We start from the raw sequence: 24,460 nt of genomic DNA, 5'->3' as shown, positions 1-24,460 counted from the left end.
ACCATGTCATAACAGACCAAAAATCTCAGAGGAATGTTTGGAGCACTTTGCTGAAACTTTGCCATCAAAAATTAAGGAATTCCTGAGGGCTCAAGGGGGTCCAATGTGGTACTAGCAAGGTGTAACTTATAAAATGGCCACTAAGTATATAGTACTGTGTAAAGGTTTTAGGCAGGTGAGAAAAAATGATGCAAACAAAGAATGCTTTTAAAACGGCAGTATTAATCATTTATTTTCATCAATCAACAAAATGAAGTGAATGAACCAAAGTGAAATCTAAATTAAATCAGTATTTGGTATGACCAGCATCCATTCTTCTAGGTACACTTGCACACAGTTTTTGAAGAAACTCGGCTGGTGGTTGTTTCAAGCATCTTGGAGAACTAACCACTGATCTTCTGTGGATGTAGGCTTCCTCACATCCTTCTGTCTCTTCATGTAATCCCAGACACACTCGATGATGTGGGGGGCACACGATCACTTCCATTACTTCCTGTTCTTCTTCATGCTGAAGATAGTTCTTAATGACTTTGGCTGTATGATTGGGGTTGTCGTCCTGCTGCAGAATAAATTTGGGGCCAATAAACAATCATTTATATTTCTGAAAGTGTTCTTTGTTTGCAGCGTTTTCTCCCTCCCGCACCTGCCTAAAACTTTTGCACAGCGCTGTAGGTACAAACTTGGTGTATATACAAAAAGACAGTTCAGTGTGACGTGTACACCATATTCACTTGCATCTCCTCTCTCAAAGACTTAATAGTGAGGGAATTACCCTATTTATGGCATGTCCAGTCTACTCTACAACACCTTTCTTGTACTGGGAAGGAAAGTGCAGACACTGATATAATTACACATTAAACACTGTTTCCTTCTTAGGCAGAAGGAAGTTAACTTTGTTTCACAGGCTATCTTAAGACAAGTGTGCTTGGGATCATGAGGTATTTCAGTAACATCCAAATGCACTTGTACACATAAACCTGAAAAAACAATCATATACGTGAGCAAGAGTCAGCTCAATTTTGTGGTGCTCGTACTACATCTAGTGGCAGTTTGACTACATTGCAGCTGAAGGTGAACTTGGAGGTTTAAAGCTGCGTGTGGTGTAGTGAAGTGCGAGTGTAACTCTTCCCACAACTTCAGTTAAATTACATAACTTTTATTGGTTGAAAAGGGACACAGACAGAATTTGAAACTCTAAAAACAAAAAGAAAAGATAAATTAGGCACCGAACAAGAGTGTTTCAAGCAAATTTAGGAAATGAAAACACCCTTTAGAGAATTTTTGGTAATTCCAGGGAATGGGGAATAACAGACAGGCTCCTCTTACCAAAAACTGTAAATAGCACAAACATTTTACCGATAAATATCTTCAAGGAAGTAAAAGTTAGACTGAAATAAATATTATGCTTAATAGCATACAAAAGGTTACATGTGATAACCTGAGAACAGTCACCTGAGAAAACGTCAGAATTGTGGAGAAGACCGCAATATCCCCCATTAGGGAACGTTTAACGGCCATTTAAATAAAATACAGAAAAAACACATTTCCCTTGTATTGAACATTGCACCTTACAAGGAAATCTGAAAATACTGGAACTTACTGCACAATACACAAAATTTGCTTAAAATTACAAGTTAATCTGCACAAAATGTTCTGATTTCCAGCTTTTCTTCATCCACATTTTTTCCAGTACATGTCAGTTATTATTTCTGACCCCAATGTAGTACTATTCTATTAAAAAATAAACAAAAACAAAAAAAATCAACACTAAGATGACTGAACTTTTCTTTTTTGTTTATTAAAATAAAAAAAATATATAGTATTTACACTGTTGTTTAAAAATCTAGGGAAAAAAACATTAAAAATTGGCTACAGAAGAAATGTACAGGAGGGGATTTTAAAGTGCAGCAATGACAGTATTTTCTTTTTTTTAAATGACTCATAGTCCACAAGTGACCATTGTAGCGAGTGTGCCAGGTTCTTCCCGCAGTGGTTGGTGTAACAACAAAGTACACATATACATAGTATACAAATACAAACATACATATGTATAATTCTTCTAACTTCTTGTTTTTCGTCTATCGTCACACGGCGTCAGGAGGTATTTCTGTCACAGTTTTCCAGTATTCGACAACAACCTAACCGCACACCGCTGATAAAGTCTGTTTTTTTGCTTTTACATAGTGAAGTCAGCCATTCTCACTTTACTGACGCACTTTGCTTCACCAGTAAAAGAACAAGATATGATACTTCCTCAAACGCTAAAAGTCACAAGTGTTGAGTGTGAAATGTTAATAGCATGTAGTTCCTGGTGATGGGTCACTCACTCTTGGCGAGGCCTGGTGAGGTTATTCCTATTTTGCGTGGAACCAGCTGATCACAGTGTGTAATTGACACAGAGGAGACGATATCTGTCCCTCTAGATCCTTGAACGTGGGTTTAATGTTGTCCTTCACTGGTTCACCCCTCAAGCAGCTTCTTTTTCTCCATTTTTTTCACAAAGTGATATTTCCACCCTGGATTAAATAAAACACAGAAGGAAATAATTAGGCAGAAGGAAAAAACAAGGAAAGCGAAAGCACTATCTGTTCTAATCTACAAGCAGAAATCAAAAGTACAATTTTGATTTCTATGAAAAGTTACACAGATTACTGTGTAATCAAAGTATTATGACTACACTATTATAGACAATTAAACACTTACTTACGCCTCATTTGTATTTACTCTCTCTAGCCTCATACTGCCTCCTGAAAAACAACACAGAGCCTGCCATGAGTTTCTGCACATTTTGAGTTATTCATTCTCTTATTTTCATGTCCCTGCAGTTTTACACATGTGTGCAATTTCTGTGCTCACCTGTCCGTCTTCTCCAGCACAAAACACCTGCAATCATGACCACCACCACCACCAGTATACAAATGGCTGTCATAATTACTATATCAGTGCTGCGTTGATCCTGATGAGCACCTATCAATGAGAACAAATGTATCAGAATCAAGATTATTACAAAGAACCCCACATGACAAGTATTATGAAATACAGAAAAAAAGAGTTATTATATTTAATTACCCTGAAGAACTAAAACAAAAAAGTGAACTGAACTAAAAACAAGGCATGTCTGCCTTTTCTTTTCCATGCTGGGGAACTTAAAGGTCAACTTAAACTATTTCATGAAAATGAACTGCCGAATGTTTTAACTGAATCGTTTTCCTTAAATCTGAATTAAACTGAATTCATTTCACAGAACTAACATAAGTACAAACCCCACTGTATGATTAAACTGTATGATTCTTGATTCAGGAAAACGTTTATAGCACACTCTTAGCATATGCAGAAAAGACTCGTTAATCTTTCTTTTTACATTGGGCACAGCAGTAATACTACACTACTACTGCTGTCAGTGCTGATATTGTGATGTTATCAACCCAGCAACCACAATGTATTCACAGTGTCACAGCTTCACTATTTTAACATGAAGGTAAATTAAAAACCACCAAGCAACTGATCAGAAAAGAAAAGGGAACAATCATTATAATTTAATATGTCAAAACATGACATATAGTAAAACTGCAAAGCTCTAAAAAACCTGGAACTTCCCCCACGCACCCACTCTGTTGTTGTATTAATAAACATATAGTAGGCTCAAACAAATTTTACATTTCCATAATACCTCAGTTTAAGAATAAATACAGCACGTAATTTTTATCACGTCAGTCTCAGCAGTAATTTGAGTTTGATTCTGCAGGAAATGCTTTGCTATTCAGTCACTTTCATTCGTCTTGCTGAAAAATGTAATCTAGTAGCCTCACATAAGTTTTAAAAATCTCAAAAATCACAAAAACTCAACCTAAACTGTTCTGTGTCAGCCACACAAATGCTGACAGAATAAGAGGATGTTGCTATGAAATAAAACAATAAAGGGGATATATGCCAAGAGATTTCCACTGGCTTTCAAACTTCCCAAAACTTGTCCAGTAGCTAATTGTGGGAACTACTTTGATAAAGAAATAATTGTCTTTTCTAAGATGAACAGGCTACTCACAGACTGAGAACTCATCCGAAGTGACGTCACCCACGGAGCAGCTGAACTTTATCTCCCCGTTCGAGCAGTTATAACTCACAGCGGTGGTAATGTTATACAGAAATGTACTTGGATTTGGGGAAGAGACAGACTTCACATGTTGCCATATCTGCCTGATGGTCTCATTAGTGCTGGTAACTATAGCCTGAACTATCATGCTGGATTCTGGGTATCCATTATTTGATGTACACGTTGTCTGGCAATTCTGGGTTTCCTCGCTGCAGACTGGAGGACTGAATAAAGGCCTGCTGTACTTTGCTAGAAGAAAGACACAAGGAAAGTGATATCAGCCTGGTGTTTCCAACATGTACAAAGGGACTGGCGTATATATGAATATAAACAAAGAAAACAGCTGTTTTCTTTGTTTATATTTATATTACATGCACATACTTTACACTATTGTAACGCTTCATCTTAAAGGTCTATTCACACTGACAGTCATATAAAAATGAACTTCATGAGATGAATTGAAGACATAAATACCTGTGACACTGAGGGTTATTGAGTCTTCATTAATAAGCTGCTCGTCTTTGTACCGAATGTGACATTTGTATTCCCCACTGTGTGAGACCTTTAGGTTATCCATGAACACAGATGAAGTGTTGCGATCAAACTTTGTGTTGTTCCACGTTGCTGGTACTTTTTTAGATTCATAATAACCATTAACAAAGACGTCGTCTCTTTGGAGGTAAAGTAAGTCAATGTTCTTTACTGATTTACCAGAGCAGTGAAAAGTCACATTTCCACCGACCTCCCCTTTGAGAATAGCAGCACCTCCTGTTAAAAAAAAACAAAAAACACAAAAACAAAAAAGGAACAGGGATGAAGTTTTAGGGCATATATCTTTTATTAAAGAAAATATCTAAAGGGAGAAATGAATGCAAACAGTTTCTATTTTAGGGCAGACATGTGTTTCCATGCGGTTTTGTTTAAGCTCCTGCAGAGTTCCGCTGCATGACGCGGTAGGCTAATTTCACTTCTTCATAAGCCCCTTTGTCTTTCCTTTTTGTGCAGAATACACGGAGAGAACTTTTTTGTTTTTCCTGTTTTGAAGTGTGAGTGTTTTTGACTGATTATCTACCAACTCGTAAGAAAACATCTCTGGTTTTAGCTTCCAGATATTCAGATTTTTCTACTAATTGCATTTTCCAGCAGTTCTGGGCTGGACTGGTAGCTGGAAACTGAACAGGGGGCATTAAAGGGACTAAGACAGGAAAGCTATAATATTCTGAAGGAAGACATAGAAAATAGTTTGGAAAATGGGGTTCCTTGCTTTCTTGCTGAGAGTCAGATGAGAAGAAATAGTCAACACTCGTGTTTATACACTAAATTTGAAGCTAAACCCAAAAACCCATTAGCTTAGCTTGTGTTAGCATAGGGTGCTGCTGTAATGGCTGGTCCAGTCATGTGGATGGCAGCTTCCTATTCATTACAAAGATGTGCGAATAGCATTGATCTACATATTCACCTTTTACAAAGAAAGGAAATCTCCTAAAAAGTTTAACTTCTTCATAAGACCACTCCATCAAACTAAGAAAAAATTAAAGTTATGTAAATCTGAGTTGGGGGAGCACACGTTTTGCTTTCTTTCCTTAGCTAGTGATGTGCAACCAAGCATAATACTGTCATATCACACATTCTTATTCATGTAATAAACAACTGGTTTCTATGTTTAACCACAATGAACGAGTGCTGCTGGCAGAACTGCTCACCTGTGACAGTGAAGGGCCAAGTCAGTGTCAGAACAAGAGATAGCAGCAGATCAAGGGAAAACCTTTGAGTTCTAGGAACACAGAAAATGGTGAATCATTAAAGTGGCACGTGGAGATAAAGAATCACACACACTTTTTTTTGCATCAGTGCCTAAAGATGGCTGAGATAGCTGACAGTAACAACAACCAGGAAATAACTGAGACAGTTCAGTAAACAACATCTGTGGCCAAGCAATGATCGTAAAACACAGATAATGAACTTGGGCCAGATTTGCTCTCTTCTGTCACCAACTTCTTGAAGCTAAAATGATCACTTCTCTTTTCAGTTCAAGTAACAACACAAGCGCACACATGAGATCAGTGGGAAGGCTACAAACTCATGTCTGGATCCATAAGCTTTCACATTAACCTTACGCTGATGCCCATAACTAGCTAATATAAATAATTAATAATATAATATTTAAGTAACAGGAGATATATAGGAGGAAACTGCTTTTAAAATTAGAACACCAGAAAATTACATTCCAAAATTTACTTCCTAGTAATCCTTTTGGGCCTTACTTACTGTAAGTCTTACAAGTCCAGTCACAACAGTGGCACATGGATATGTATCAGAGCAACAGTTAATAACAGGAACATGTGACTGGGTGTTAAAATATCAAAAGTGCCCTAACCACACGCTGCCTTGTGCTGAAATCATGATAGGAATGAATAGAAAATCGGAGCATTACTTACAGGAAATGATACCGGCTCCAGGTGGACGCCTGTTAGAAAGACAAACTGGTTAATCACTGAAATGAAATGTAGTGTGAGATGCTATCAAGTGGCACATGTACACCTGAACACTCAAAAATAACTTGCATGCAGTGATTTCTCACCATTTACATTTGTCAGGAGAATGATAGTTTTGTCTTAAAATATCATTAATGCTACACAAGGGCGATATCAAACACCCAGTCCTGAAACCCACCCAATCCTACCCTTTCAGTGAACTAGAATCTTATTTGAAACATTTGACTGGCTCTTTACAGTCATGTTTTGGGGGAAAACAGGCTGTCTCATCCTGAAAGAACACGCCCAAATGGTTTTCAGTATACAAGAAGCAAAAGGAAAGTCCCAGTCAGTATAAGAGAGGGCTTGTTCTAAAAGGGTGTATTCCTGTACCTGCTAGGAGAAAACAACATTCTAGTTTTCTTTTACTACGCATTTGGTATCATAGGAACCAAATGCTAACCACATAAGCACATAGCTTATTACATATCCTCCCCTGTCTTATATAAATTTGGAAAAATAAAAAATGAAATATAATAAACAAATAGATCAGTTTGTTTCGTCCAACAAGAAGCACAGACTTTATTTGTTTTTGATGAACTAGTTTCACTTGAAATTGTTTCTAAAACTATTCATGAGGAAGTGATCTTTTTTTATGTGACTTTGCTGGCAGTGATCAGAAATCTCAGGAAATTCCCACTTGGAAAATCAAATCGGGATTGTTTCAGTTGTAGGATATGGTGTAGTAGGATAAAGCACAAAAAAAAAAAAAAAAATCACATATGCTTCTCTCCACATTGTCAGTAAATATCTAAAGTGAAGGTGTTTTAAAGAGGCTGACCAGTGGAAACACCCCTACCCTTCACGAGTGGCCATTTAGCAGCAGTGACTGTCATAAGTTGAAACAAAAACAGAGGGAAATCCCAAAGGTCAAGTAACTGCATGGTGTATTTGGTTTCAGGAATACTGATACAAAATGAACTGTGGAAGTGATACTAATGCAGATGGATTTCTTTTTTTTAAATCAAGGACTCAAATTAAGTGACAATTTTATCCAACTCTGATGTGGCCATTGGGGGAGGGTGGTTACATTTCCCTAATGAGACATGTGAGAGTAAGCTGTGAATAGCATTTTGTTTGATATAATGTTACATAAAATAATTTACAGATCTTTGATGTTAAAACAACAGGGCACACCTCCAAACTCTAATGCAAATTACAGTACTTACAAGTATATTTAAAAATAGAATTTCTGATTCTGTGTTGCAAATCAATCTGTGAATGTATTTTGTTTTCCTTTTTTCATTATTGTATTTGCAACTTCTGCTTTATCACTACACTGCTGTGCAAACTGAACAGCATTAATCAGCAAGGCTTTGCAGTACATGGGAATTCCCCTGACGTAATGATTGGAGAGAACACTCATTCTGCTGAGCTATTCTCATACACACATACTCTCCTCTAAACCCCTTTTGTCTTACAAATTAAAAACCTCACACCTGGTTCACACAATCAGCTGAATTCATCCAAATGGAGTTTCACGACTCATCTTCTTTTTAGATTTTTTAATCTAAATGATACTAAACAACAAGCCAGACTGTAAAGGATTCTGTGGAGTGCCTCTGTTTGTCTTCTAATGCTGACACTTTCTGCATTTGACCTTTGTTTTTCCCAGAGACAGCCAAAACACAAAAGTTACTTTCTCTTTCCTTTCTCATTCTCTTAATTATTTGGGTTCATGCATGGTGGACACACTGTTTCATACTAAAGTCGTTTTCCTAGAAAGGCTGTACAGTCACACAGACATTCAGTCGTGCTGAAAAAATATCTACATATAACAATTTCGATATATGTATATGAATGTCTATCTGTTTATCTGTGTTAAACGCTCAGGATTTTTTTCTCTGCTTTCTCTTTGAGAGCACATCTATACTAGTCGTTACCATTACCGTCACAATTTATACTCCAGAGCTTAAACACATTTCCTGAGAAGCATTCATCCCTCTATACAGCCATCCATTTTCTTCCGGTTATCCGCATTCATTTAACTATAAAACCCTTCTCGGTTCTTTGCTAGCTTTGCAATAAGCATGCTGTCTGTGCAGCTGGTTACAAAGAGTTGTATTAGCAGTATATTTTTTCTGTCCTTGATGCAGTTTCCACTTTACCATGCCATTTTTGTTCTTTTCCATCCATCCAGCTATCCACCTATCTTTCACTTTTCCGGGGGACAGGTCGCGGGGGCAGCAGCCCTAAGAGGACGCCGAGACCTCCCTCTTTCCCCAGCCACCTCCTCCAGTTTATCCGGGGGAACACCGGGGCGTTCCCAGGCCAGCCGAGAGTTTCTGTCCTGGGTCTACCCTTGAGCCCCTCTCGGACGGCTGAACTCCTCACCGTATCTCTAAGGGAGAAGCCACCCTCCTTTCGAAGAAAGCCTATTTTTGCCATTGTATCCGTGATCTCAGTATTAGTTTCAGTTGAACACTTAAAGTTTTAACTTGTATAAGGATTCAGCTCAAGCTACAACCGAACTGTTAATTTGTTCACTGCTCCTGAGGCAAGCTAGAATAAAGCAATGTAAACACCGAGACCCTGACACACATGCCTGCACACTCCGCTTCTCTGTCACTTTCACATAGCCTCGATTGTTTACACAGCAGCTTACATTATTGAGTGACTCACATTATTATTATCATCTAGCATAAGCATGAACGATGATGGTAGCCCGAATCAATTCAAACACTGTTTAAGTATGTGACATTATCAAACTTCAAATGACGCAAACACTCACCATCATGCCGCCGTGCTCTCTGTGTTAAAATGAATCGCTAAATCTGGTATGTCTGGTAGTCTGGTATGCTGAGGGGGCGGGGGGAGGAGCCACATCTCAGTTCCTTTTTCATATGCTAGTAAGAACTGATAGCAGTTGTTACTAGCATAAAGGCTAAAGGCATGATCACTGACTGTTTTGAAAATGTAGTTAACGATAACTAGAAAATCTAAATCAAATCGTTGCCTCTTTCACTTGGCAAAATCAACAAGCCTTATAAAGAATTACACAGCTGTGAAGATTTTGATTGTGTGTGTGTGGGTGTGTGTGTGTCTGTGCGTGCCTGCTTTTTTATGTGGTAATACAATCAGCCTAAAACACTTCCTTATGCATCAATTTCTGGCTCATCTGAACATGTGACAGAAATTCTTCTGAAGAAATCCCAAATAGTTCTCCTGGTAACAGACTGTATAAATGAGAAATAAAGAAACTAAAGAGCAAAGTTAACCTTAGTTTATTAGCCCTTTTAAGGTATTGTTCTGGCATCGACTTTATCTGCTCCACTACATGCCAGGAACATCAGTGCGCTTCAGTCACATTTCACCAAATGTAGGAAAAGGATATTTTCTTTCAGGTTGCACAGTAACACAGACATAAGCAAGCACCCCAGTTTTATTGTTGTAACACAATAACAAAAATCACATTTTTAAAAAAGGCTTTAGATGAAACACCATGCGATATTCATTATTCATTATGATTTTCATTTTGAATCTTAGCTAACATGTGTAACTTTGTTTGACAGACTACAGTGAATGTTTCATTGTGCCACCTATGTGACTATGTACTTGGAAACCTATGTACTTGACGTTCGCTAAAACTGGTTAACGCACACAAACACAAAGACTGTGGCTTTCTGTGTGGCCAAGTTATGGACTTTCTCTGTGGCTTTTGACGTTTTATTACAGGCAGTGACCTGTGAGTGTACAGTACACGCCCACCTCTGATTTTTCATATCATCTCTTTGACTAACCACAAAGTGTTTCACATTGACATTATGTTTTTTGAATTCTTGCCAACTTTTCTAGAACTTCTTTTGTTTTTCTTGTTAAATAATTACAATGTGTCTGATGACACAATTATTAGTTGATTATTTCCCCATATATGACATTTCCAGGTGGACAATTTTCTCATTTCTAGTGTATTAGAAAGGTTATTGTTTAATTTAACATGTAAATGATAAAGATTTACACACAAAGCATTTCCCTTCAAGTGACCTTTAGCTCAATAAAAATTTTGTTCATACGAAATTATTTGGGATGTTTCTTGTAAAAGTTCTGTTTTCCTTTGCATTGACCTTTTCAAAACACGTTGGTTAGAGTGGCCTCGGTTAAAAGGGGGAGTGTCTAGCTGCGAGGAATAGGGGGAATACCCAAGATGGGCCGGCAATTTCTCACGAGGCCATGAGGTCACTGACACACCCATTTAGAGAAAAGAATTCTCCACAGCACCTGGCAAATATACTCGGATTTAATAACGAAACAATGTGGAAAAGATTTATCAGATAATGTGGGAATTTTTTAATGTATCCAGGGAAAATTTAAGAAACTGCAGTATTGTTTGTAAATGACTCATCCTTATGCTTTTCATTTAACATTTAGATGACAAACCTTTAATGAAAAGGAATATTATTTAATGCACATAAAATACAAAATACATTTTTCTTACAACTTTCATATCAAGATCTTCTACATACTACCTTGAAACTTTGTCTTACTTGCTTGGTGAAAAAGAAACGTGCTGGCAATGAGCACTATGTGGGAGGAAAGGCTCTAAGATTTGAAACAAGACATTAAACAAATCAGCTCGTACCATGTGTGAAACTCCCCTCACACCAAGCAAAGGCTGAATATCTCTGTTAAAATAATTTTACAGGCGTCCCTGCATAAAGCTGCATGTTTATGGCAACAGTATAAGCCATTTAAATGTGCTTATACTGCCTAAAAAAATGATGACCACGATTTACACATTTCTACCAGTCCAAGTCAGATCATCTAATTCCATCTCACCCCATCTCTAGCATCCTCGTCTGTCACACCAACCTCCTTCACTAAATCCATTAATCTTTTATGTGGCATTCTTTTTTTCTTCTCCTGCCTGGCAGCTCAATATTCAGCATCCTTTATCCAATATATCGACTTTCCCTCCTCTGCACCTGTCCAAACCATCTCAGCCTTGCCTCTCTAACCAGACCGCTCAGCCCGAGCTGTCCCACTGATATACTCATTTCTAATCCTGTACATTCAGTTCATTCACAATGAAAATGAAAAACAATTTCAATTCTGCCACCTTCACCTCTGCCTCTTGTCTTTTTGTAAGTGCCACCTCTCCGAACCAAACGTCACAGCAGGTCTCACTGCCCTCTTGTAAACCTTCTCTTTCACTCTTGCTGCTATCCTTCTGTCACAAATCACCCCTGACACTCATCTCCAGCCACACCCTGTCTGCACTCACTTTTTCACCCGTCTTGTGCACTGGATGGCTGACCCCAGGTATTTAAACTCATCTACTTTTGCTATTTTGATCCACCTTTCCACCTGTCTCTCTCTCATTCACATACATGTAATCAGCCTTGCTTCTACTGACTTTCATTTGTCTTCTCTCCAGCACATGCCTCCCCCTCTCCAGATTCTCTTCCACCTGCTCCCTATTCTCACTACGTATAACAATGTCATCTGCAAACATCATAGTTCACAAAGACCCCTGCTTGATCTCATCTGACCTCATACACTACTAATCAAATGTTTGGACACACCTTCTCATTTAATGTTTTTTTCTTTATTTTTACTACTTTCTACATTGTAGATGCATACTGATGATATCAGATAATGAAGATAATATATGAAGCAAGATATATGGAATTATGCAGCAAAGAAAAAAAAGATAACTCTAAAAATGTCTTATATTTTAGATTCTTGACAGTAACCACCCTTTGCTTTGTTGACGATACTGCAAACCCTTGCCCTTCTCTCAATGAGCTTCATGATGTAGTCATCTAAAATGGTTTTCACTTCACAGGTGGGCCTTGTCAGGGTTCATTTGTGGAATTTCTTGCCTTCTTAATGGGCTTGGGACCATCATTTGTGTTGTGCAGAAGTGATCTAATGAGTCCAAATTTGAGATCTTTGGTTCCATCCACCATGTCTTTGTGCAACGCAGAAAAGATGAACAGATGATCTCTATATGCATGGTTCCCACCATGAAGCATGGAGGAGCAGGTGTGGGGGTTCTTTGCTGGTAGCACTGTTGGAGATTTATTCAAAATTGAGGAACACTGAACCAGCATGGCTAACACAGCATCCTGCAGTAACATGCCATCCCATCCGCTTTGTGTTCAGTTGGACCATCATTTATTTTTCAACAGGACAATGACCCCAAACACACCAGGCTGTGTAAGGGCTATTTGACCAAGAAGGAGAGTGATGGAGTGCTGCGCCAGATAGTCTGACCTCCACATTCACCTGACCTAAACCTGATCGAGATGGTTTGGGATGAGATGGACCACAGAGTGAAGGCAAAAGGGTCAACAAGTGCTCAGCATCTCTGGGAACTCCCTCAAAACTGTTGGAAAACCATTTCAGGTGACTACCTCATGAAGCTCATCGAGAGAATGCCAGTACTCAAAGCTGTAATCAAAGCAAAGGGTGGCGGTTTTGAAGAATCTAAAATATAAAACATGTTTTGAGTTATTTCACACTTTTTTGGTTTACTACAAAATTCAGTATTCATTCATTCATAGTTTTGATGCCTTTAGTGAGAATCTATAATGTAAATAGCCATGAAAATAAAGAAAAAACATTAAATTAGAAGGTGTGTCCAAACTTTTGACTGGTAGTGTATGTCAACCTGTCCATCATTACTACAAACAAGAAAGGGCTCAGAGCTGCCCTTGATGTAGTCCCATCCCCACTTTAAACCAATGTGTCACTTATATTGTGGCACTCACCACTATCTCTCTGTCCTCATATATGTCCTGTACCACACTCACATATTTCTTTGTCATTCTTGACATCCTCATATAGTATCACAGTTCCTCTCTTGCCACCCTGATTCATCAGTCCCACTTTAGGGTCTTTGCACGTGCTGTATTAGTAACTGAGTGATTGAAGACTGAACACAAAATTGACTTGAACTCGTATAACGGAAAAGATTGCTTTAGACAGTGATTTGAGAAATGTGTGACCACAGATTTGATTGTCAGTGTTACTAGCTTCTCAGCATTAAAGATAAGTTTGCAATTTTGTAACATACTTACTTTCATATATAACAATATCTTCATTCATGATGTAAATGCGCAACGCGATATGAGCACAGTGTGTGCCAAATGAATCAACGCAGAGTCAGTGAAAGAAACGAAACTACTTACAGAAGGGAATCCCTATTTGTGAAGTGGTTTTTGCCATGTTTACAAGTATGAGTTCCTTATCCAAGACCGAAAATGGTCAGTCTAGGATGAGTAATTTATGTCTGGCAGGGAATCTTTGTCTTAAAGAAGAAGCTAACCACATTAGATAAAACAATACTGATTCAGTTAACACAGCTTACTTACATTGTTCTTAAATTAAATTGTGTGAAAATGAAAGCACACAGCAAACGTGGAGGGGGGGGGCAGCATACACCTAACGTCTACAATGTCCCACTTTCTTTACTAAATAAGATAAACAAACGCGTCATTATTGTTTTGAATCCTTTGCAACATTATTCTTACACAGAAGCATGCTTATTTAATGTTTCTTACCTCAGCAACTCACACTGGCTCACAGTAGGCTACCTGACCATTTCCTAATGCTAATATAAAACCTACACTTTTTCTGCCCTCGCGGTTTCGCTCCGTTCGCTTCACAGATTGATAAGATCTTTTAGTTTGAAAATCTAAATCTGCTTGCGTAGCTTCCGGAATGTCGCCGTTGAAACAGTAGCCGAATCGCAAGTATATACTACTCTACTATTAAAGTAACAAGGCAATAAATACTATTGCATTCTAACATTTCTATGTGGTAAAACAAAGCAAAACAAACATTTAATTTAATGTGGCCGCATACGTAAATGCCGCATAAAAACTACGTAGGAATAGCTGTGTCACGTGAAACAAAATCTCGTCGTTGTTACCTGGCAACGACACTAGCATTGACGAACTCCCTTACAAACTGAGAGGGGCAATTTTGCTAAAACTTCAAACCATGGATTAAGCATTCAGAAGCTTTCGGAGTTTGGTTTCTTTTCGAGACATAACGGTATGAAACCAGATATTCTGTAGCTTGACTGTGCGCCGAAAGTGAGCCAGCGAACTGATGCACTGCACTTTAATCTACACAGGCAAGGCTAGTGTTAGCTATTAGCTGATGGTTTACTCTGCCCGTGGCCATTCCTTTGCCACAACCTGGTACTGCTGCTTTCCAGGCATAAGTCTGATTTTAAACAAAACGAAAAAAGCTAGTGGTTTGATGTGCTAACGATGTTTCAGCGCAAAAACAGCTACTAATTTAGCAGGGATGTCAGCACTGGGTCAGTTCAGCGACTCTAAATACTACCCAATAACCTCTAGCTGGACACTGAACCAGTGAATGTAAAAGGTTTCGTGGGTTTACCAACGGTAGGCTGTTCAAATAGAAATTTAGTTTGATAGTATTTGATATTAAGGCATATTTCTTGCTGGATAAAACAGCAAAAAGGCGAGATTATCCTGAATAACCATGTATATCAAAGCCGCTCGTTATGGTTACTTTTAATTATTGTTATTTTTTTATTTAGTCTCAAGATCTATGCTTGATAAGCAATACAATTGTGTTTACTCTTTAAAGACGCATTCCTTTACAATTATTTATCCCTACATTTGGATGTCTTTGCTTTCTTGCTGCCAGTATTTTAGTTCCAGCAGAAAGATGCCACATGGTTCAGATGATGTCCGCAAGAAGTTTATTCTGACCACAACTGGAAACTTCTATGGATTAAAGCCATCATCATCACTGACTGACAGCCCAGAGCTCAATAACTTCTTAGATGATGGAAATGAATTTGTCTTATCTGTCAGCAGACATGACAATGACCTTCGCTTATCAAATAAGGTAAGTTTTCTTTAAAAAAAAAAAAAGTTATTAAAAGGGTCACATTACACATCGATAGTTGTTGAACTGATGCAGTGTTTAAATCTATAACATCTTTCAATCTAATCCATATTTAAAAATGAATTATCAATAAATATATTAATGCAATTAATATTTATATCTCTAAATATCAACTTAACAAAGAAATTGATTTGGGTTTGTTTTTTTTTATACATGATTCACTTTCTCCAACTTATCTGGGTGTTCATCAAAGAGGCAGCAGAAGTAGAGATGTTAGACATCCCTCTCTAGATGGTTTGATTAGTCTGCCTGTCAGTGTCCTGCTCCACTCTCCCCTCACTTGTGAACAACATCCGATATACTTGAACTTCTCCACTTGAGGCAGAAACTAATTTCCAACCTAGGGTGGGCACCTTTTTCTGGCTCTGAACTGTGGTCTCTCACACAGAGGTGCTAATTGGAGGGGCAAATAACAAAATGTTATTTGACGTTCTGTACAGTTACCTTCCATGTGTTGACTTGACGGTTTAGTGCCTTTTTGTTAAGTCTAATTGTTGAATGTTGCCATTGTGTTTCTTAAATTTGTACAGTCTTAGTTTAAGCAGTAGGATCAAAGCCATTCCTTTGATCCTGACCACCTCTCCAGCCACTCTGTGCTGGGGGAGGTTTTATTGTAGATACATCCTATCTGAAAGATCTGTTTCTTTTGATGTAAGCTTCCTGGGTTTATGACCCTTTGGTCAGCAGGAGGTCTCACACACACATTCTCACATAACACACACACATTCTCACACACACACACACACTCAGTGTATACATTTACATACAGTGCCTTGTCTTTGTAACCAAAGGGGGGTTGCAAGGGGAGGTGCTTTGTAAACTATTGTTTGAAGTTTGTCAATAAAAGGCAGCGAGAGGAGGCCACCATTTTGGGGTTCTTTGTCGTGCTGGACACAGACGAGGCCTCCCTTGTGCAAGTAATGGATCGATCGACTGTCTTGTTTTCTTCATGATGAATAAGTCTCTAGAATTAGCGGGGTTTGTGGAAACACAGACCCAACACTTTTTAATAAAAAACAACAACAACTCCATCCTTTGACACAGATTGAAGCTGTGGGGGAGACTAGAGAGAATGTGCTGGTGTTCTTCAAGCTGCGTCCCACAGTGATCACAGAAGATAACCTTCATCACAGCCTTCTGGTTTCATCCATGCTGGAGTCTCCCATTAACACCCTCTATCAGGCTGTCAGACAGGTTTTCGCACCTGTACTGCTAAAGGTGAGTCTGTCCCTGTGCATTGAGAGGTTCCAGATATGTTACATGAAAAATCATTATCTGTAGTTAGACTAAGAAAGAAAGTGTTTTTTTTTTTCTTTTTGTTTTTTTTTTACTTTCCTTTTGTTCTCTCAAGGATGAGCGTTGGCGTTCTGCATTTGACCCTAAACTGGCTGGCCTCCTGAGTGAGCTGGAGCTGGGTCTGGGTTCAGTAGTTCGCCAGTCTGGGACACAACCTTCTGCCAAGAAGGGTTGCACAGAGGAAGATGTCTTGGGTATGCGCACATATTGTTTGCAGAGTATATTTTAGCAGAAAGGGTGTTAATGAATGGTTATGGTAGTTTTTTAAATTGTTGGATTTTGGAGCGATGTAATCATATGCATAATGAGTGGTAAAACGTCTTGCGAGTATGTGTATATCATTTTGTATATCACTGATTACGTTATGACTTTTAGACATTGTACATCATATTTCTTACACTCTGCAGGCATCCTGACTCCCAGCGATGAGTTCCAGTACTGGGCAGATCTCTCAGAGTCTGCAGAGAAGAGTAGTTTGAGAGAAAGATCTCAACATTTCACTGAGCACTTCAAACCAATACAAAAGGTATGAATGCATGTATCAAGACTTACTCATTTAAAAAATGAATACAAATAAAAATGAATACATTTATATGATGCTAAATATAGTTTTTGTACAAAGGGGGGAAGGTAATTAAACTATGAGATGAGAACTGTATTCTGTTACTGTACTAAGCAATAATTCTATAAATAAGCTGGTAAAGCAATGTTATTTACAATATGACAAATTTAGACATTTAAAATCTTTAAAGCTTAGCACTGTATAAGTGCTGTTTTCAACAGTAATTTGTTACTATTACATAGCTGTTAACACACCGGGAGGAAACTAAAAATGATCACTGATCTCTTTGTGTTGCCACCAGGAATACGATGGTCTCGATAGCCTGTCTATGTCTGATGTTATGGATCTGGTGGAACAGAGCAGGGACGCTCTGGATGACATTTGGAGGCAGACTGATTACGACCCTTACCCAGAGACACGCATGGTCCGCCTCATGGATGTCATCGGTAGGACTCTCAGACACACACAAACCAAAAAGGGGAAATGAGAGAAAATATTTGCCAATGACAGTACTTACTTACTCCTTATATTACAAAGTAATAATTGGCCATATTTTGGGAACTGAAACAAATGTCCTTTTTTGTACTTGCTACGCACTGCAATTACGTACTTTATGCTAAAAATAAAATGCTTACATGCTTTAGATTGCAGTGACGTACTATCGAGGTCTCTGGGTTTTGGATAATATGTTGCCAAATATACCTGTTATGTGCCTGTGAAATCTTTTTTAAATTGTTGGTTTTTTTTTAATATGCATATGCATGTAGCAACTGTATTCTTAATCTTCTTTTTGCATTTCTTTATATCTACCTGTACAAGGCGGGGCCCTGGGGAGATTTGTCCAGAGGAAGCTGAGTGGTCTTAAAATCTTTGAGGAACCATTTGTATTAGTGAGAGAGAACCTGAGAACGGGTTTTGCCATCTGTGAACAGTGGGTTGTAGCCTGTGAGCATTTAACTGGACAGGTATGGGAAGCTTCAGAAAATGAGAAAAAATAACAGTGCATTTGGAAAATATTCACAGGGCTTCACTTGTTCTACATTTTGTCACGTTACACATTTTTAATAAATCAGCTAAAATTTCACAGAAACCTTTTTCACTTTGTCATTATGGGGTGTTGTCTGTGAAATCTTCTGGTGAAAACTGAACTTAATCAAGTTTAAAATAATGATGTAACGTGACAAAAAATGGAACAAGTGAAACGCTGTGAATACTCTCCAAATGTACTGTATGGTGTAAGAAATATATTTTCTTCAAGCTGGAAATAGTGTGTAAAATTTGACAGATACTGTTTCTTCATTTTGTGAATTAAAAGCCAGATGAAGATGATTTGTGTTCAGTCCCGGAAACCTGTTAAATTATTTTTGTTATTTTTTCCTCAGGTGTGGAAGAGACATGCCCCCCACCCCTGGAAGGGAAACAAACACTCCCCGGAAACCCTGCAGTGCCTCGCAAACAGATTGAATGAAGTAAACTGTGGCTCTGTTCCAGAACACTTCTTGTTTACTTTAACGAGAACAGGCAGAATTTTTGTTTTGTTTTGCTTGTTCTTGCACAACCTCTTTGTTGTTTGCTTTGAATACAGCGATTAAATGAAACTTACAGACACACTTTTAATAATCAGTTTCCTTCTTGCTACTTTTTTAGACGTCACATTTAGGTGGAATTTTCCCTCGCATGTTTTCTACTGAAGAACAGAACACAAAAAAGTGTAATATAAGACCAGTAAAAGAGATTGGCCCTTAAAATAAATAGATAAATAGAAAAAAATTGTTTTGGAGCTCTTGTTAAAATACATTCAGGCCTAAGTTTTGTCATTTCATAAGTTGTCAGTCTCTTATAAAGAAGACCTGTTATTAAATAGAGTATTTGATTATTTTTGTTTTTAATTTCAGAAAGGTTTTATTAATTGAAACACATGTAGCCACTATTTCCTCTTCTTTTTTTCTGACAACTATATTTTATCTGCCCTGTTTTCCATGGATGGAACATGGATGTTTGTTACTCTACACTAAGAAGTCACAAGTCATATTGTTGACTCTTGTGAGAATGGATATTGGACACTGATGTGCACACTGTACACTTTTCTGTTTATGTTTTCCAGGTTGTGACTCTACGTGTGGTTCATGAGAAGCTGCTGTGTTTGCTACCAGGAGCGAAGCAACAGGCTCTGACTGTAGAGCGTGTTTTCGAACCATTCTCTGGGCTCAACCCTCTGCATTACAACCCTTATACAGAGGTTCGATATAAAGAACTTCACGTGTCTGTGTATCTTGTTTCTGTCATCTATATGCAACTGCTGTGGATTGTGGTAGACCGAGTGGTAGCAGTTCAAGTGAATCATTGGTATTTATCACTTCTGAAGAATCACAGTTTAGACCACATTTACCACTGAATAGGCTCTGTGTGGCAGAGACGTGCTACCAGATGGCTGGGAAAGTACAGCTGAACTGGTGATAGAAACCAAATTCCAGGAAGATATTTAGTGTGTTCAGAACCAAAGAAGGAAGATAAAGACACTAGGTGGTGGAATGAGGAAGCACAGGAAAGTATTCAAAGAAAGAGGTTGTCCAACAAAAGTCAAGTCAAGTGGCTTTATTGTCATTCCAGCCATGTGCAGTGGTACAATACACAGTGAAACGAGACAACGTTCCTCCAAGACCCTGGTGCTACATATGACATATAACAGACAATCAACAGAGGATTACATAAAGTGCAATGTGCATAAATTGAAAAAACAAAACAAAAAAACAAACAAAGACAGTCCAACACCCAACAGAACAGGATGATACAGACACAAAACAGTGCAGACACAACAGTGCAATAGAAATGTGCAAAAGATTAAGTATTGTGCAAAAAGTCACTTGGTTCATGAAGGTGTGCGTGTGTGTATGAGATTCTGCAGATAAGTGATTGGTAGTGATGTGTATGAAGGTATGTGTGTGTGTGTGTGTCAGTCCAGTCACTGAGTGTTCAGGAGTCTGACGACCTGGCGGAAGAAACGGTTTCGCAGTCTGGCAGTGAGGGCCTGAATGCTACGGTACCTGTTGCCAAAAGGCAGCAGGGTGAAAAGTGTATGTGACGGGTGTGTGGGGTCCTCCACAATGCCGGTGGCGTTGCAGATGCAGCGGTTACGATAAGTGTCTGTGATGGAGGGAAGAGAGGCTCCAATGATCTTTTCAGCTGTTCTCACTATCCGTTGTAGGGTAGTGCGATCCAATTTTGTGCAGTTATCATACTAGACAGTGATGCAGCTGCTCAGGACGCTCTCAATAGTCCCTCTGTAGAAGGTGGTGAGAATGGATGGTGGGAGATGGGCTTTTCTCAGCTTCCACAGGAAGTAGAGATCCTAGAAAAATTGGGATTGTCAAGAAGAAAAAGAATAGTAGACAGGTAAATGAAAAAGCTTATAGTGAATTGTATGTAAGGCTGGGTGCTAAGGAAGATTAGATTGGCTTGAAAGGATGTGCAGCAGGTTAGGATGGTTAAAGATGGAGCTGTGAATGTATTTAAAAGTGACAGGAGTGTGTTAAGAAGATGAAAAGAGTACTTTGAGAAGCTGATCAATGAAGGAAATTACAGTGACAGGAATAGATAGAGAAGGAATGATCATCATCAGTGATCATGAAGTGCAGAGGATTAATAATAGCAATCAGTGCTTACTCTGATTTTTTTGTGCTTTTATAGCCTCTTTGGAGAGCAGCAGTGGCTCAGTTTGAGCGTCTAATGGCTCCATCAGAGCAGGAGGTTGCTGGCAGACTGAAGAGCTATATAGCTGATGTACAGGACAACCCACAACAGGTAGTGAAACATCACACTTCAGCTCAGATTGTGAAATATTGTGTGGGTGTGTGCTGATGAGTTAACTTACTGGATTTGCCTGAGTGTGTATTTATTTCCCAGCTATTACAGGTATTTCTGAAACATAAGGAGCTTATAAGACGTCCCACCATCCGCAAAGAACTGCAGTCAGAGAGAGAGACCCTACTGGCGAGATTACTAGACGACAACAAGGGTACATAGTACACACACACACACATACATACATACATACATACATACATATTTTTCTCAGTTTTTGACTTTACAGTGATTTGTCTAAACACTGGAGGATAATACAAACACCTTGAATAAATCCTGTTTATGCATGCTGTATATTTATGTGACAGTGAATGCTGAATTAATGTTGTTTTAACAATGTTATTGTCCATAACAGCTGATTTTATTGTGTAAGGCTGGGAGAAAGAAATTTAGAAATGATTTTGTTTGAATAGAGCAATAAAATTCTATAGATGTTAGAGTGAATGTCCTGAGAGCAGTATGGTGAGTGTCTAGGAATGCTGGTATTAGTTCAGTGTTATATGTTAAATAATATGTCTAATATGTCTTCTCTCTTTTGGGAAACTAGGTGGTAATAAATTGTCACTTCTGATTTCTGACCCCCCCTCTTCTTCTCTTTTGGTTTTCTCAGGTCTGAAAACTGACTTTGAGACACGCTGCCATGGAAGTCCTGGTGACAAGTCTGGCCCTCTTATTGGCCGAAACCTCCCTGAGGTGGTCAACAAAATAGTTTGGGTGCGGCAGCTCCTACACAAGGTGACTGGTTCATTTACAGCTGCCAGAATGGCGATGTAGAGTATGGCACCAACATGTGAGCACACCTCTCCTAACCCTACCTTACTGGCCAAATAGCACCAAACCCAGGCTTCTCCACAGCAACCCAGACTGTCAGTGGCAGCTCATAGATTTACCTGACATTAAAAAAAACTCTCAGTCAACTTTATTGTTATGACACGACATTAATGTCAAAAATTATTGCTACTGGAACTTTTATGGCCCTACACTGTAAATGCCAACAAAATGTAAGATTTACATGAGGTACTGTGTTTAAGCTGGTGATGTACCACTTACTTTTGCTTTAATGATGAACAATTTCTTGTTCATTTACTTTTCTGCATTCATAGTTCAATCAAAATTTTCAACCTCGCTGGATGAAATGCTGCCTCCACTGTTTTTTTACAGATTACTGTAGACACTTACTGCTATATCTACCTCCTGGCCTCCTCCTTACATACTGATGACAATGAAAAGCAATGTGAAGCAGCATTTTCAAATTTGGATTAATTGCTCCATAAGACCTGCCACTGATTTTCAGTCTAATTTTGTGTAATGAGGCATATTTCGGCTGTTTCTTCCTGTTCCCCTTTTGACAGCCACCCTTTCACTGAAACCGTTTCTGATGAGCCTTCAGAAGTCATTTGGGTCATTTGATAGTCCAGATGCATATCTCAGTTCCTGTGTCAGCTCTTTGCTGGATTTTTTCGTATTTGTTAAAGACAAGGCTTTCAGATACTGTTGATGTGCTGTAGATAATTTTAGGCCTCAACTTCTTGAATTTCCTAAAATATTCAAGTCCTCAAATTGCCCAGTTTCCTCAAAATGCCCAAAGATAGCAAATAAAGTTTTTTCCCATATGTAGACACAATGCTGGCTTATATATTTAGTTAGGTGCCTTTTTTATGCTGGAATAAGTCATAGGTCAGTGTTAGGAGCTTAAAAACATAAAAAAAAACTTTGAAAATGGTCAGGTACAAGGAGTGGACTGAAAATGAGTGAAAAAGCAGCTAATCTTTAAAGAAAAACTTTGGAAAAACTTCAGAAAGTCTGAAGAACAATTGCTCAAGACCACTTTAAAACATTTTGAGACAGTCTCATTCTTGAAAGCAAGATATAAATAAATGTAGAGTGCTCAAGACTTTTGTACAGTGCTATAAAACAACTGTTACATTTGCAGTTTTTTTTTGTTTCTAATATGTCAAATACAAAATAATTTCTGTGACAGTCAAAAGAAAATGTATTTTATTTTCATGTCTTTCATTCTTACAATAGGTGGAAGACTCTGTCCGCCTAGCTGAGGCTCTGCTTTCAGATCTCTCTGGGTTCAAAGGGTTCCTGCATTTCTGTGATGACCTGCTGGAGATTCTGAGGGCCTATGAACAAGAGCAGTTTGAGGACTGGTCAAGAGATATACTTTCTGAGCTGACTGACCCAAAGTCAGGGATCAGGTCTGTAATATTTTGACCTTAGGTTACAAAATCCTAGAAATGAAAGTGTAAAGAAGAACTTCAGTTGAAGCATCACAGAAGAGTATGTTGGTCATTAATATACAAGTTTGAAAGAGGCATGCAATTCTACAATGTTATTAAATCCTTTTGCAATTGTATGCTGTTTTTTTGTATTTTTTATTTAATCATTTAAAATACCCAGAGTGGAACGAATATTGGCTTGAATGGATGTTACATTTTGCACTTCTCTATTCTCACACCCTGTATAGTCTTCAGGCCAGTAACCGTGTGATGGAGCTGGACCATGATGATGGCAGACTCAAGATTCAGTACTCAGACAGACTAGTCAGTCTGCTCAGGGAGGTCAGGCAGCTCTCTGCCCTGGGCTTTTCCATCCCAGCCAAGATACAACTGGCTGCTAATACTGCAGATAAATTCTACAGACAAGCCATTGTCCTAAAACAGGTGAGAGCGGAAGCTAAGACATGCAATATTTTTTCTTTCCTAATTTATTTATATACATTCAGTTGCCACTTCAGTTGTTACGTGCAGGAAGTCCTGAGTTACATCCTGGGTTTGCCCATTGCCCAAAAAAGGTGCTCTGTTGGATTGAGATCTGGTAATCGTGGAGGCCATTTGAGTACAGTTTATAAAGTGCCTAATCACAACAGCAGTTGCCTCAAGGCACTTTATGTTGTAAGGTAAAAACCCCCCACAACAATCAGGTCAGGTGACCCCAAATGAGCAAGCACTTTGGTGACAGTGGGAAGGAAGAATTCCCTTTTAATAGGAAAAAACCTCCGGCAGAACCGGCTATGGCATTTAAATGATGATCAGTATTTAATATGGAGCCTAAGTGTGGCAAGAACATATCCTTCAGACCATCACACCACTACACCAGCACCACCGGCCTGAACCACTGATATAAAGCAGGATAGAGCCATGTTTTCATGTTGTTTACACCAAATACTGACTCTGTCATCTGGATGTTGCAGCAGAAATTGAGATTCATCAGACCAGG

At 38.6% G+C, this 24,460-nt stretch overlaps 2 protein-coding genes across 8 annotated transcripts in view; one reads left to right on the top strand and one right to left on the bottom strand.

The window, feature by feature from the left end:
- Nucleotides 1–1,140: 1,140 nt before the first annotated feature.
- Nucleotides 1,141–9,459, bottom strand: LOC309687224 (uncharacterized protein). 3 transcript variants are annotated; one of them, XM_082502031.1, is made up of 8 exons: nt 9,356–9,459; nt 6,529–6,557; nt 5,794–5,864; nt 4,565–4,858; nt 4,043–4,339; nt 2,857–2,967; nt 2,708–2,747; nt 1,141–2,516 (listed from the first exon to the last, which is right to left on the bottom strand). In XM_082502031.1, exons 1-8 carry the CDS (start codon nt 9,359–9,361, stop codon nt 2,468–2,470), a joined length of 897 nt encoding a protein of 298 aa, XP_082358157.1. In that variant the 5' UTR covers nt 9,362–9,459; the 3' UTR covers nt 1,141–2,467. The 3 variants fall into 3 exon arrangements, with proteins under 3 accessions (XP_082358157.1, XP_082358158.1, XP_082358156.1); XM_082502032.1 differs by lacking the exon at nt 9,356–9,459 and adding an exon at nt 8,733–9,349 and having other exon boundaries at nt 2,704–2,747; XM_082502030.1 differs by lacking the exon at nt 9,356–9,459 and adding an exon at nt 8,733–9,349.
- Nucleotides 9,460–14,290: 4,831 nt separating this feature from the next.
- The window catches only part of dync2h1 (dynein cytoplasmic 2 heavy chain 1), a 125,844-nt gene continuing 115,674 nt past the window's right edge, over nt 14,291–24,460 (top strand). For 3 of the 5 annotated variants that reach the window (XM_082501973.1, XM_082501974.1, XM_082501971.1), the window contains exons 1-14: nt 14,353–14,625; nt 15,253–15,456; nt 16,561–16,734; nt 16,868–17,006; nt 17,220–17,338; nt 17,676–17,820; nt 18,194–18,339; nt 18,757–18,843; nt 19,479–19,613; nt 21,062–21,175; nt 21,278–21,389; nt 21,846–21,970; nt 23,264–23,439; nt 23,709–23,904. In XM_082501973.1, the coding sequence (XP_082358099.1) occupies nt 15,274–15,456; nt 16,561–16,734; nt 16,868–17,006; nt 17,220–17,338; nt 17,676–17,820; nt 18,194–18,339; nt 18,757–18,843; nt 19,479–19,613; nt 21,062–21,175; nt 21,278–21,389; nt 21,846–21,970; nt 23,264–23,439; nt 23,709–23,904 (1,851 nt within the window). In that variant the 5' untranslated portion in view covers nt 14,353–14,625; nt 15,253–15,273. Of the gene's footprint in view, nt 14,322–14,351; nt 14,626–15,252; nt 15,457–16,560; nt 16,735–16,867; nt 17,007–17,219; nt 17,339–17,675; nt 17,821–18,193; nt 18,340–18,756; nt 18,844–19,478; nt 19,614–21,061; nt 21,176–21,277; nt 21,390–21,845; nt 21,971–23,263; nt 23,440–23,708; nt 23,905–24,460 lie in introns of those variants that run through there. The other 2 variants (XM_082501972.1, XM_082501975.1) reach the window with 2 other exon arrangements.

Source organism: Aulonocara stuartgranti (genome assembly GCF_965226115.1).
Source record: "Aulonocara stuartgranti genome assembly, chromosome: 14".
NCBI classification, from domain to species: Eukaryota; Metazoa; Chordata; class Actinopteri; order Cichliformes; family Cichlidae; genus Aulonocara; species Aulonocara stuartgranti.
The sequence above is the reverse complement of the archived record's forward strand: the minus strand, read 5'-3'. Positions and strand labels throughout refer to the sequence as shown.

What these genes read in the sequence shown, in the direction of transcription:
- LOC309687224 (XM_082502030.1), bottom strand. Translation starts at nt 8,756, where the DNA reads ATGGAAAAGAACAAAAATGGCATG. An exon ending in AATAACCCTCAGTGTCACAG is followed by an intron (nt 4,340 to 4,564) that starts GTATTTATGTCT and finishes TCTTTCTTCTAG; the next exon opens with CAAAGTACAGCAGGCCTTTA. An exon ending in TTCGGATGAGTTCTCAGTCT is followed by an intron (nt 2,968 to 4,042) that starts GTGAGTAGCCTG and finishes TCTCATTGATAG; the next exon opens with GTGCTCATCAGGATCAACGC.